The 13,432-nt window shown below is 43.2% G+C and overlaps 1 protein-coding gene across 1 annotated transcript in view; it reads right to left on the bottom strand.

The window, feature by feature from the left end:
- ITPR2 (inositol 1,4,5-trisphosphate receptor type 2) overlaps positions 1 to 13,432 on the bottom strand; it is a 337,337-nt gene that overhangs the window by 49,192 nt on the left and 274,713 nt on the right. Inside the window, exon 46 of the mRNA XM_074937228.1 lies at positions 980 to 1,087. Coding sequence (XP_074793329.1) covers positions 980 to 1,087 — 108 coding nt within the window. The remainder of the gene's footprint in view (positions 1 to 979; positions 1,088 to 13,432) is intronic.

The following is a 13,432-nucleotide window of genomic DNA, read 5'->3' as shown; positions in this document are numbered from 1 at the left end:
GAGAACCAGAGGAGCAGGAGGGTTGAGAGAGCTGCTCCACAGCAAGACACCTGCAGGAGACCCAGGGTGAGAGAGGATCTGTGAAGGGGCTCTCCACAGGCTTGGCTGATGCCTCCTGCCACAAGGGGCAGAGGCCTGAAGAGGAAGAGGCTTTAGGAAATGCCAGGAGCAGGAACTAGGTTTGGGAAGGAGCTAGTGAGCCCAGCAGGAGCTGACAGAACTTTGAAGAGCTGGGGAATGACTGGCTTTCACTTAAAATGACACTGAACTGTGATTTTCTTTTAATAAACCAGACCCCAAGAAGGATGTGGTTTGACACGACAGTCTACGTGCAATTACTCACCCTTAATCAACTAGATTTGCATCAGATAGTCATAGTTTCCAAATGACAGCCCTGCACACCTCGCAGGCACATCCCCTTAAAGCTGCCACCCTTGAACTCTACACCTTCTACTACCGCCAAAGTCAAGAAATGTTTTTCCGTCCAACAGGTGAATGCTGTTTACAATATGGAAAGGAGCTGATGAACCAGACCCACCTCATCCTGTTAGGCAAAAACTGCACTGAATCTTCAAGCCACTTCAAAAACTTTGTACTACAGCCAAAGTTCTCATTTGATCCATAAACCTCCTGGACTTGAAAAACAGGGTTTATGTGACTGATGTGCTACACAGAACTATTCCTGTCTCTAAGACACTACTGCTATCCCCAGTCATTATTTCCATAACAAGAAATGTCCCGTATCCCACAGGGGAGCAACGGTAGGACAATTGTTTGAAATATACCAAGCCAATTTTAAAGAACATCCAGGCCTTTTTTCCCTTCCCCAGTACGATATTATTCAGCTTTTTCCCTTTCAAAGTAAGCTACACTATTTAAATATGTTTTGTTCTTCAGGAGAAATCTAAAGGAGAAGCTCTGTAGGAAGTAAACTGGCCTCAGACCACAATAGCTTCCCTTTTGGTGAGCAATTTTTTACCTCAATCTGTGCGGTGTGATTGGCATAGTACTTCAAGGCTTCATCTCCTTCCTCTGGATCAGACCCTGGCTTCAGCATCTGCTGCAATGTTTTATTGTGGCGAGCCAACTAGAAAAAAGAAGACCATTTGATTTATTTCCTGTTCTCTGGTTTACCATCTCCACTTACACACCCCCTCCAAACATGCCCCAATGGGCCTCTTTCTGTAAATAATAACCCAAAATGCCATTTGCTGATAACCATATAAATAATTTGGTGTTAAAAAGCCAGTTTAAATAAGCAAGTCTTCAGCTAAATTTTATGAATGCTGACTCTGCCAGCAGTCCATGTCTTTTTGGAGGGTTTTTCAGAGACACCAAAAGGTTAGAACAGCAGCACTGCCCAGTTAAGTTCAGATATAAAATCTGCATACCTTTGACAGTGCTGCTTTTCCAAATTAGGTAATTACATTCGAAACTTCCCCCATGATTTCAAATGGATAAGTTATTCTTCAATATGCTGTTGTACGATGTTGCTGGTCCTGTTAAATAACAGATGTTTTCCTACCCCAGAGGCAGCTGCACCTCCGTGTTGGGCAAAATGACTCATATATTGTATATATTCAAAAAAGTACTTTAGGTCTTGTCAGATGTTTAAAGGCGGGGTGGCCAACCTGAGCTTGAGAAGGAGCCAGAATTTACCAATGTACATTGCCAAAGAGTCACAGTAATACGTCAGCAGCCCCCCATCAGCTCCCCCCGACCCCGCTCCCAGCGCCTCCTGCCCACTGGCAGCCCCGCCAATCAGCGCCTCCCCCACCCCTCCCCACCCCTCCCAATCAGCTGTTTCATGTGGTGCAGGAGGCTCTGGGGGCGGGGAGAAGGGGAGAAACAAGGGCACTGCAGGCTCAGGAGAGGGGGCGGGAAGGGGTGGAGTGGGGGCAGGGCCTGTGGCAGAGCCAGGGGTTGAGCAGCGAGCACCCCCTGGCACATTGGAAAGTTGGCGCCTGTAGCTCCAGCCCCGGAGTCGGTGCCTATGCAAGGAGCTGCATATTAACTTCTCAAGAGCCGCATGTGGCTCCGGAGCCACAGGTTGGCCACCCCTGTTTAAAGATCTTCTTAAATGTAAACGGTCTGTTATTATTGAGAGAGAACAGTAAATGTACTATCACTTCCTGAGTCTGTGCCCTGGGCTACACTACAGGATTAAGTTGCATTTAGCCGCATTAGGTCGATTTTATAAAGCAATACGTCTACACAAGCAACCCTGTTCCGTTGACCTAAAGGGCTCTTAAAATCGACTTCTGTACTCCTCTTAGAATCGACTTCTGCAGGGAGTAGCACTAAAATCAACCTTGCTGGGTCAAATCTGGGGTAGTGCGGATGCAAATCGACGTTATTAGCCACTGGGAGCTATCCCGGAGTGCTCCAATGTGACCACTCTGGACAGCACTTTCAACTCCGATGCACTAGCCAGGTACACAGGAAAAGCCCTAGGAACTTTTGAATTTAATTTCCTGTTTGGTCAGCATGGTAAGCTCAGCAGAACAGGTGACCATGCAGTCCCCCCAGAATCGCAAACGCGCTCCAGCATGGAGTGAACGGGAAACACTGGATATGATTGCTGTATGGGGAGAAGAATCTGTGCCGGCAGAACTCCAATCAAAAAGAAGAAATGCTGATATATATGCCAAAATCACACAGGGCCTGGTGGACAGAGGCTACACCAGGGACACACAGCAGTGCTGCGTGAAAGTCAAGGAGCTCAGGCAAGCCTACCAAAAGACAAAGGAGGCAAACGGTCGCCCTGGGTCAGAGCCCCATACATGCCGCTTCTATGATCAGCTGCATGGCATTCTGGGGGGGCACCCTACCACTACCCCACCACTGTTCGTGGACACCTGCAAGGGGGGAGTCTCACACAACATGGAGGAGGATTTTGTGGATGAGGAAGAGAAGGAGGAAGAGGAGAATGTGCAGCAGGCAAGCGGTGAAGCTGTTCTCCCCGGCAGCCAGGATCTTTTCATCACCCTGAGCCAATACCCTCCCAAGGCGGGATCCCCGACCCTGAAGGCAGAGAAGGCACCTCTGGTGAGTGCACATTTGTAACTACAGTACAGGGTTTAGACGCAATAGTGTTTAATGTTTGCTTTGCCCTAAAGACTTGGAATGCATTCGCGGCCAGTACAGCTACTGGAAAAGTCTGTTAATGTGTCTGAGGATGGAGTGGGAATCCTCCAGGGACATCTCCATGAAGCGCTCCTGGAGGTACTCTGAAAACCTCTGCAGAAGGTTTCTGGGGAGGGCTGCCTTATTTCGTCCTCCACGGTAGGACACTTGACCACGCCAAGCCAGTAGCAAGTAGTCTGGAATCATTGCAGCACAAAGCATGGCAGCGAATGGTCCTGGGTTTTGGTCGCATTCAAGCAACATTCGGTTTGTATCTCTGTGTTAGCCTCAGGAGAGTGATATCATTCATGGTCACCTGGTTGAAATAGGGGAATTTTTGTAAGGGAACAGTAAAAGGACCCCGTTCGTGCTGGGCTGTTTGCGCTTGGCTAAAAGGGATCATCCCATAGCCACACGGTGGGGGGAGCGGCAAAGGGATCATCCCAAATAGCCACGCGGAGGGGTGAGGGGAGTTGTGTGCTGCACATACACCCAAAAAACGCAGCCCCTCCTTTTAAATGGCAAACCCAACCAGCATAGCTTGCTATGGGAAAGGAGCATGTTACAGTTTGAAAACATTCCCACATGTTATGAAGGTGTTAGAAGCCAAACCCACGTACCCTTTGGCTTACCATGGCTGCCTGGAAACCGAATTCTGTTGCCCAGCCGTGTGTGCTGTGTCACCATAGCGGCAGGCGCTCAATATAAAAGGCAAAATGCGACCTTGTACCTAAAGCACATGTGCTGTCTGCTGTGAATTGCTTGATTCACTGTGAAAGAGTCTCCCTTTTGTTCTCAGAAATGTATCACCTTAAATTTTACTCTCCCTTTTTATCCCCCTGCAGGTAAAAATGTTTCTATGCTCCCCCTATCATCTCCGTCCCTGAGGTTATCGCAGATTAGAAGGCGAAAAAAACGCACTCGTGATGACATGTTTTCCGAGGTCATGCTGTCCTCCCGCACTGATAGGGCACAGCTGAATGCATGGAGGCATTCAGTGAACGTGATAAGAAGAGGCAGAATGCAATGCTGAGGCTAACTGGGGAGCAAACGGACAGGCTCAGGCGTCTGGTGGAGCGGCAGGAAAGCCAACAAGAGCACAGACCGCCGCTGCATCCACTGTACAACCGCCTGCCCTCCTCCCCAAATTCCATATCCTCCTCACCCAGACGCCAAAGAACGTGGGGGGGGGGGAGAAGAGGCTCTGGGCACCCAGCCACTCCACTCCAGAGGATGGCCCAAGCAACAGAAGGCTGTCATTCAAACAGTAGTGTGGCTACAATAAGCAATGTGCCCTTGTCCTTCCCTCCTCCCCTACCCCACCTGGGCTACCTTATCAGTTATCTCCCCCCCTTTTTTTTAATTAATAAAGAAAGAACGCATGGTTTCAAAACAATAGTGACTTTATTTCCTTTGTCAGCTCTGATCGTAGGGGGGAGGGTGGTTGGCTTACAGGGAATTAAAATCAACAAAGGGGGCAGGTTTGCATCAAGGAGAAACACACACAACTGTCACACCGTAGCCTGGCCAGTCATGAAACTCATTGCTAGGCTATTTGGATATTTGCAAACCTCATCCCTCCATTTTTTAATCTAATAAAAACTCCTGTGTATCCAGTACATTGAGAGTGCCAAGAACCAGTGGACAAATTGAATTTATTCTTAATCTGTGAACGTCCTTACAAAGTAAAAATGACAAATATTAAATGATGCATCAGAAAATAAGAGAATGCAAAAAAAAAACAAACAAAAAAAACCCCCAACGAAAACCCAACCAGAAAAAAGTATTTCCTATCACTTTGTAGTTGCATTAAATGCTGTTCTGCCCCTAAGCTGGAGCTTTGGAATTTCTACACTGGATCAGCTCACTGGTCCATCTAGTCCAGCACCCTGTCTCTGAAAACAGTCAGAAGCAGATATTTCAGAGGAAGATGCAAGAAACCACACAGTAGACCATTATGGAGTAACCTGCCAATAGGGAAAATTTCTTCCTCATCCATCAATCAGTGGTTGTTTTATGACATGAAGCAGGAGGGTTTAGATCCCTTACCTATTTTTTATCCTAATTCAACTGGGGATATTCTCATTACTCATAGTTTTTTCATAGATTTTAAGGCCAGAAGGGACCATTGTGATAATGTAGACTGACCTGCGTAATGGGCCATAAAACTTCAACCAGTAATTTCTAGAGCAAGCCCATATTTACTGTTTGAGCTATAGCATATCTTTTAGAAAGCTATCCAGTCTTGATTTAAAGACTTCAAGTAAAGGAGAATCCACCATACTCCCAAATAAGTTTCAAACCTTCCTATGCACAATAAGATCTGGCCTCAATGATATATTGTGGAAATGAGTTCCCCAGTCTATTTAAGCATTGTTTTTTTTAAAAAAACTCCTTTAATCCTTTGCCTTTCAGTTTCATGTTCCCTGGTTCCTTTATTATGAGAGGGCAAGTAGGAGATCCCCATTCACCTTCTCTACACCATTTATTATGCTGTATATATCAGTATCTTGTCCTCTCGTCTCCTTTTCAAATAAAAAGAAAAAAAATCACTCTCTCCTCATAAAGAAGTGTCTCTGTGATTACATAATTTTTTATTTCCCATCTCCAACTGCCCTCTATTTTGGCTGTATCTTTTCTTTGAGACAGAATGAACACAACTGAAGAGAGAACTGCTTTGGGTGATGAATTATTACCAATAGAAGCAAACGTAAACCAATTTTCATCTTGCTATAATACAGAAAAACTTTGCTACTATATTGACCATTTTCCTCTACTGTTACCCATTAAGAATTTCTTCTCAATAATAGAAAAAAAGTTGGAAATTGGTTTACAGTTTCTTATGACTGGAAGTCCAAATCTTGAAAATGATGTTGCCTTGCAGCAAGATGTTACTACTAACCATCTATAAATTCACAAACGTCCACCAACATAATGAAAAGCTTCATTTCTAAATGTATTCGAACTTGCACTGCCCACCGGATAGGAAATGTCTCATACCAACCATGTGAACTTTCAGAATATAGCACTTTCCTTTTATTATAGTTGTGCTTTTAACTTTTCACATTTTACTGTAAACATATCCCATGATATGTATCAATAACTGAAGCTCAGATTAATCATAGAATCATTTGCTCTATCCCATTTCTTCTGCACTGTGACAGGATTGATTGTTTTATACCCAATCATCCATTAATAGATTAATATAAAGGGTAGCCTAGTGATGGCAATGAGTCAGTGTGTCAAGTGAGCAGAAATATTGGGTACAATAAATATATTAGCAAAAAGAAAAGGAGTACTAGTGGCACCTTAGAGATTAACCAATTTATCTGAGCATAAGCTTTCGTGAGCTACAGCTCACTTCATCGGATGCATACTGTGGAAAATACAGAAGATGTTTTTATACACACACATCATGAAAAAATGGGTGTTTATAACTACAAAAGGTTTTCATGATGTGTGTGTATAAAAACATCTTCTGTATTTTCCACAGTATGCATCCGATGAAGTGAGCTGTAGCTCACGAAAGCTTATCCTCAAATAAATTGGTTAGTCTCTAAGGTGGCACTAGTACTCCTTTTCTTTTTGCGAATACAGACTAACACGGCTGTTACTCTGAAACCTAAATCATGGAGCAGGTCCTCAAGGAATCAATTCTGAAGCACTTAGACGAGAGGAAAGTGATCAGGAACAGTGAGCATGGATTCACCAAGGGAAAGTCATGCCTGACTAATCTAATTGCCTTCTATGATGAGATAACTGGTTCTGTGGATGAAGGGAAAGCAGTGGACGTGTTATTCCTCGACTTTAGCAAAGCTTTTGACATGGTCTCCCACAGTATTCTTGTCAGCAAGTTAAAGAAGTATGGGCTGGATGGATGCACTACAAGGTGGGTAGAAAATTGGCTAGATTGTCGGGGTCAACGGGTAGTGATCAATGGCTCCATGTCTAGTTGGCAGCCGGTATCTAGCGGAGTGCCCCAAGGGTCGGTCCTGGGGCCGGTTTTGTTCAATATCTTCATTAATGATCTGGAGGATTGCACCCTCAGCAAGTTTGCGGATGACACTAAACTGGGAGGAGTGGTAGATATGCTGGAGGGTAGGGATAGGATACAGAGGGACCTAGACAAATTGGAGGATTGGGCCAAAAGAAATCTGATGAGGTTCAACAAGGACAAGTGCAGAGTCCTGCACTTAGGACGGAAGAATCCCATGCACCGCTACAGACTAGGGACCGAATGGTTAGGCAGCAGTTCTGCAGAGAAGGACCTAGGGGTGACAGTGGACGAGAAGCTGGATATGAGTCAACAGTGTGCCCTTGTTGCCAAGAAGGCCAATGGCATTTTGGGGTGTATAAGTAGGGGCACTGCCAGCAGATTGAGGGATGCGATCATTCCCCGCTATTCAACATTGGTGATGCCTCATCTGGAGTACTGTGTCCAGTTTTGGGCCCCACACTACAAGAAGGATGTGGAAAAATTGGAGAGAGTCCAGCGAAGGGCACCAAAAATTATTAGGGGACTGGAACACATGACTTATGAGGAGAGGCTGAGGGAACTGGGATTGTTTAGTCTATGGAAGAGAAGAATGAGGAGGGATTTGATAGCTGCTTTTAACTACCTGAAAGGTGGATCCAAAGAGGATGGATCTAGACTATTCTCAGTGATAGCAGATGACAGGACAAGGAGTAATGATCTCAAGTTGCAGTGGGGGAGGTTTAGGTTGGATATTAGGAAAAACTTTTCCACTAGGAGGGTGGTGAAACACTGGAATGCATTACCTAGGGAGGTGGTGGAATCCCCTTCCTTAGAAGTTTTTAAGGTCAGGCTTGACAAAGCCCTGGCTGGGATGATTTAGTTGGGATTGGTCCTGCTCTGGGCAGAGGTTGGACTAGATGGCCTCCAGAGGTCCCTTCCAACTCTGTTATTCTATGATTCTATGATATTAGCTGATCATTAATGATTTTGAGAGGCGCACTCTCAGAACCAATTGAAAAGCATTGTATAATTCATTATCAGATCATTGTGCATGTGAAGAACACTCAGGTTCTCTGAAAGGCTTGGACTACACTTGGTTTAGAGTGTAAGCATTTTGGGTCAGGGACCATCTTTTTCTTCAGTGTTTGTATAGCGCTGAGCACAATGGAGTCCTGAGCCCTGACTAGAACTTCTAGGCTTTATAACACCACCACTTGGGATTCAGCAGGCAGTGGGCAGGAACCTTACAGCTGCAGGAGTGCAAATCTCAGTAGGATTTACCCCTGATTAAAATGAGGGTAAACTCAACTAGTACAAATGGTGGCTTTTCCGGTTTACTCGTGGGGTTTACACCGGTGCAGCTACACAGCTGCGACTGACTGACTGCTCAATGGGGTACTGACAAGGCCAAAGTTAAAACTGGAGAGAAGCAAACTGATCTGAAGAATAGGTTTGGGATTTCAGAGATGGTCTTAGTGCTGCTAATAAACAACACTCTTGAAAGACGAGGAAGTGTTGAGACAATTTAAGGAGCCTGACAGAGCAGAAGGAAAGTCATTTTAAAATTGTGCACCATGGTTCAATGTAACATGTTCTTAGTCACACTCAATCTCAGTAGCCTTAGGATTTATGACTATATAGACTTCTGTTGCTTTGTCTAGATTGTAAGCTCTTTTGGGGCAGCAGCTGTATTTTTGTTTTGTCTTTGTACAGTGCCTAGCACAATGCAGTCCTGGCCCATGACTGGGGAGCCTGGGAATTAGAATATATATAATATAATTATAAAATGAACGAACACATGGTACTGGCAACAACCTGCCAAGGTCCACATTTAAAAGACAGAGACCCAACAGGAGAGAGAGCGAATAAAGGCAAGATAGCACAAGTCTCTTACTTTAGCAAACCATAACATTGTCTATAGCTCTACCTTCATGCCTGTACATTTGTTATGTAAAGAACTTATAGGGCCAGATGTGTAAAGCATTCTATGCCAGCAGCCCCTCACATCTGTCCAGAGCTTTCCATAGGATCAAGGCCATAGTAATAACAGTGATAATATAGTCACAAACTGATAACTTAAACAAAGAGCGTTTGCATGGTATGGAGTGCTGATACAAAGCACTGGAAATATATTTTAGGGGACAGTCCTGCACTGGAACGTAGAGGGAATGGTCTTTTCAATCTCTAACTTCTGTGATTCTATTATACAGCAAACCAGAGTTTCCAAAGAGTGGGGCAGGCCCTCCAAGGTTAGCCAGTAGTGGTGCATGGGCAGACCTCTTGATTTTTTGCAGGGGGTATGAGGGCAGGGATGGGGGGTGCGTAGCAGTTGCAGAAGATGTATGAATTATAATAGTTAGACCTTAGCAAGTTGCATGGAAAGACACACGGGTCAATTTCCTGAAAGGTTATTAGCTTTCAGAACTTTGGAAAAACAGGGCAGTAAAGTGTCAAAACAAAATATGTTTTGTTTTGTATCAAGATATCTTTGAAAAAACATGCAGTTTTTCTAAATAAAAAGTGATTTAAAATCTGGAGAAATTCATACAGTTTATTGAGTTGGGATACCGAATGGTCTTGAAAACAGAAAATGTACATTGAAAAATTGTTAGGAAAATGATATTTCAGTAGTAGTTTTTCACCTTCCATTATCTTCGTAAAACAAACAAATTCCACACACTGTCAAGCATTTTATGTCATCTCCTTGTCCTAATTCATTAACCTTCTGGGTTTGCTTGAGAGCACATCCTTTCTCACAGGCATGTGGGGCCTAATACAGCACCGAGTGAAATCAACTGAAAAATGCCAATTGATTTCACTGGGTTTGGATCAGGTTCTAAAGGAGGTTTGGTGAGATGGGAGTGGCCATATAAATAGGTGTTAGAAACAACAGGTTGATATAGATGGTGGACATGAGTCTCAATTTATATTGCAGTTCCTTTAGCAGTAGCAGTTTAAAGGCGCAAAAGTGAATGTAAATATAATTTATGCCTACTTTAAGGCCCCTTTCCACTGCCAGAAGGGTGTAAAGGGGCTTTGGTGTTAATGAGAGTCAGGCCTGGTATCTTACAAAATAACTGGGTAAAATGTCTTTAGTTCTTCTGAGAGAGACAGTTCCCTGGAAATGTGCTGAATAAAAGTTTTGTAGATTTTATCTTATATGTTTTAGTTCCTGGGGAAGAGTGCTTTAAACTCTGGCTTGAGTTCTGAAGGAACTCAAATATGAAATTACAGAACTACTAACTGTGGTATGTAAGCTATCACTTAAATCAGCCTCTGTACCAAGTGACTGGAGGATAGTTAATGTAATGCCAATTTTTTAAAAAAGACTCCAGAGGCAATCCTGGTAATTATAGGCCAGTAAGCCTAACTTCAGTACCAGGCAAAACTGATTGAAACTATAGTAAAGAACAGAATCATCAGACATATAGATGAATATGATTTGTTGGGAAAGAGTCAACACAGCTTTCATAGACAGAAATCATGCCTCATCAATCTATTAGAATTCTTTGAGAGGGTCAACAAACATGTGGACAAGGGTGATCCAGTAGACATAGTGTACCTGAACTTTCAGAAAGCCTTTGACAAGGTTCCCTCATTAAAACCTCTTAAGCAAAGTAAGCAGTCATGGAATAACTAGAATAGTAATGGAAGGTCCTCTCATGGATCAGTAACTGGTTAAAAGACAGGAAAGAAAGAGTAGGAATAAATGGTCAGTTTTCACAGCAGAGAGAGGATAAGATAATAGGATTCCCCAAGGATATGTACGGCGACCAGTGGTATTTAACATATCCATAAATGATCTGGAAACAAAGAAGTGGCTGGAAACAAACTGGCAAAGTTTGCAGACAATACAAAATTGCTCAAAATAGTCAAGTCAAAAGCTGACTGTGAAGAGTTATAAAGGGATCTCACTAAAGCGGGTAACAAGATGGCAGATGTAATTCAATGTTGATAAACGCAAAGTAATGAACATTGGAAAACATACTCCCAACTATACATACAAAATGATGGGGTCTAAATTAGCTGTTATCACTCAAGGAAGAGATCTTGGAGTCATCTACTCAATATGCAGCAGCAGTCAAAAAAGCGAACAATGTGAGGAACCATTAGGAAAGGGATAAGTAATAAGACAGAAAATATCATAATGCCACTATATAAATCTGTGGTATGCCAACACCTTGCATACTGTGTGCAGTTCTGGTTGCCCCATCTCAAAAAGGTATATTAGAATTGGAAAAGGTGCAGAGAAGGGCAACAAAAATAATTAGGAGTATGGAACAGCTTCCATATGAGGAGAGATTAGAAAGATTGGGACTGTTCATCTCAGAAAAGAGGCAACTAAGGGGGGAATATGATAGAGGTCTATAAAATCATGAATGGACTGGAGAGTGAATAAGGAAGTGTTATTTACCTCTTCACATAACTCAAGAACCAGGGGTCAGCCAATTAAATCAATAGGCGTCAGATTTAACACAAACATAAGGAAGTACACCTTCACACAAGGCACAGTGAACCCGTGCAACTCACTGCCAGGGGAAACTGTAAGGAAACAAAAGTATAATTGGGTTCAAAAAGGAATTAGATAAGCTATTGGCCATGATGGTCAGGGATGCTACCCCATGCTCTGGATGTCCCTAAACCTCTGACTGCCAGAAGCTGGGACTGGATGACAGGGGATGGATCACTCAATAAATTGCCTTGTTCTGTTCATTCCCTCTGAAGCATCTGGCACCAGACATCGTAGGAAGACAGGATTCTGGGCTGATGCAGTGGCTGTGAAATAGACCATTGGTCTGATGCAGGCTGGCCATTCTTATGTTCTTAAACCAATATAAACAAAAACAGCTTCCGTATCTAGAAGTGTTTACAATTTAGGATGTATAATGTTTAACATAACATACTATTAAGAAATTATATAAACTGGAAAAAATTCTCCCTCTCTTTAAATTATTTGTATAACATTTTCATATTTATTCCACAGGTAATCAGACTGTGTTGCCAACCTACATAACACTAGAATTTCTCCAGGGTGAAAGGGATCAAGTGAGAGCAGCAGAGTAAACTGCATAATCTCAGTTCTGTCCCACCTTGCTACTGCAAAAATGCTCCTGTAGCTGTGAGTAGAAGCAGATAGATCCTTGAAAGCTGCTACTGCTTGTGCACTGCCTCTTAAAGGCGGCGGCTCTAGGGAACAGTCTGCAAGCTATTCCTTTTTTCCCCTGCCCTCTTGGGAACTCAATAGAGCCACCAAGCTGCATAAGATTTGGTACCACAGCATCACATTGATGGTTCCTCCTGCCAACCCAAGGAACATGTAGCTTTCTGCTGAGAGATAGAATGAGGAAGAAGAGCCACTGGGAAAGTAACTAGAGAGACAAAAAGGACTACAAAACAAAAAAAGAGTGGAAAACAAGGTGAGAAGGAAACAGAAAGAGACAGGGGAGAGAAAATGAGGCACAAGGTGATGGGACATGGGAGCATAGGGGTGCTCATAGGCCAATTCATTGTATATGGGACAGAAAAGACAGAGCCATTAGTGAAGAAAGAAAGAAAAACTGAAATATCACCTTAAACATAAGGAAGCAGAATTTTTTATTCCAGCTGGCTCTGATAACAGTAATGACAACTTCTCAACTCCCCATGTTCCAATCAGAATTGAACAGAGCTTTCGCCAATGCACAGAACAGCCTCCTTTCCAAGAGTCTTTACAATTTCAGAGAGCAGCACCTTTGCACTTTACCCAAAGCAAATAGTCTTAACAAACACTGGGAACAGCCGGGATTGAGCAAAGGGAGACCCTAGAATCAAGTATTAAGAGATTTTCATTCACATGATTATACAATATATAGTAGCTGAAAGAGTTCAGAGGCAATCTTTCCCCGGCAGCTTGTGATATCAGCCAGGCACTGGAAGTCCAGGCTCCTTGGATTATCAACGACTGATTTTCCCAGACTTCTTGTGTAACCTCTGACAAATCACCTAACCACTTTGGGCCTCCGTTTCCACATTTGTAACATGGGAATAAATTATCTAGCTTACAAGGTAGGAAGAATTAAAGCCTGTGAAACACTGACATTCTCACATGCAAGAGACTACTGTAGTTAAGTACAAATTATTCTTGTTACAATGTTTGTAACTCTCTGAGCATTTTGAAGTAATGTTTCCTCTGCTTCTTTTATGCCTGATGAGAGCAACATGAAGAGCAGGAAAAATTATTTCCACATACTTCAGTGAATTAGAAACCCAACTGCAAATTGTCTTATTCATTGCCCCTTTAGCTAGCAACATTTGTGTGAAACTATTTTCAGGCCCGTAGCTAAAATTTGT

The sequence above is a fragment of the Natator depressus genome, chromosome 1 (assembly GCF_965152275.1).
Source record: "Natator depressus isolate rNatDep1 chromosome 1, rNatDep2.hap1, whole genome shotgun sequence".
Lineage (NCBI taxonomy): Eukaryota > Metazoa > Chordata > Testudines > Cheloniidae > Natator > Natator depressus.
Note: the sequence above shows the minus strand (reverse complement) of the source record. Positions and strands in the feature narration are given on the sequence as shown.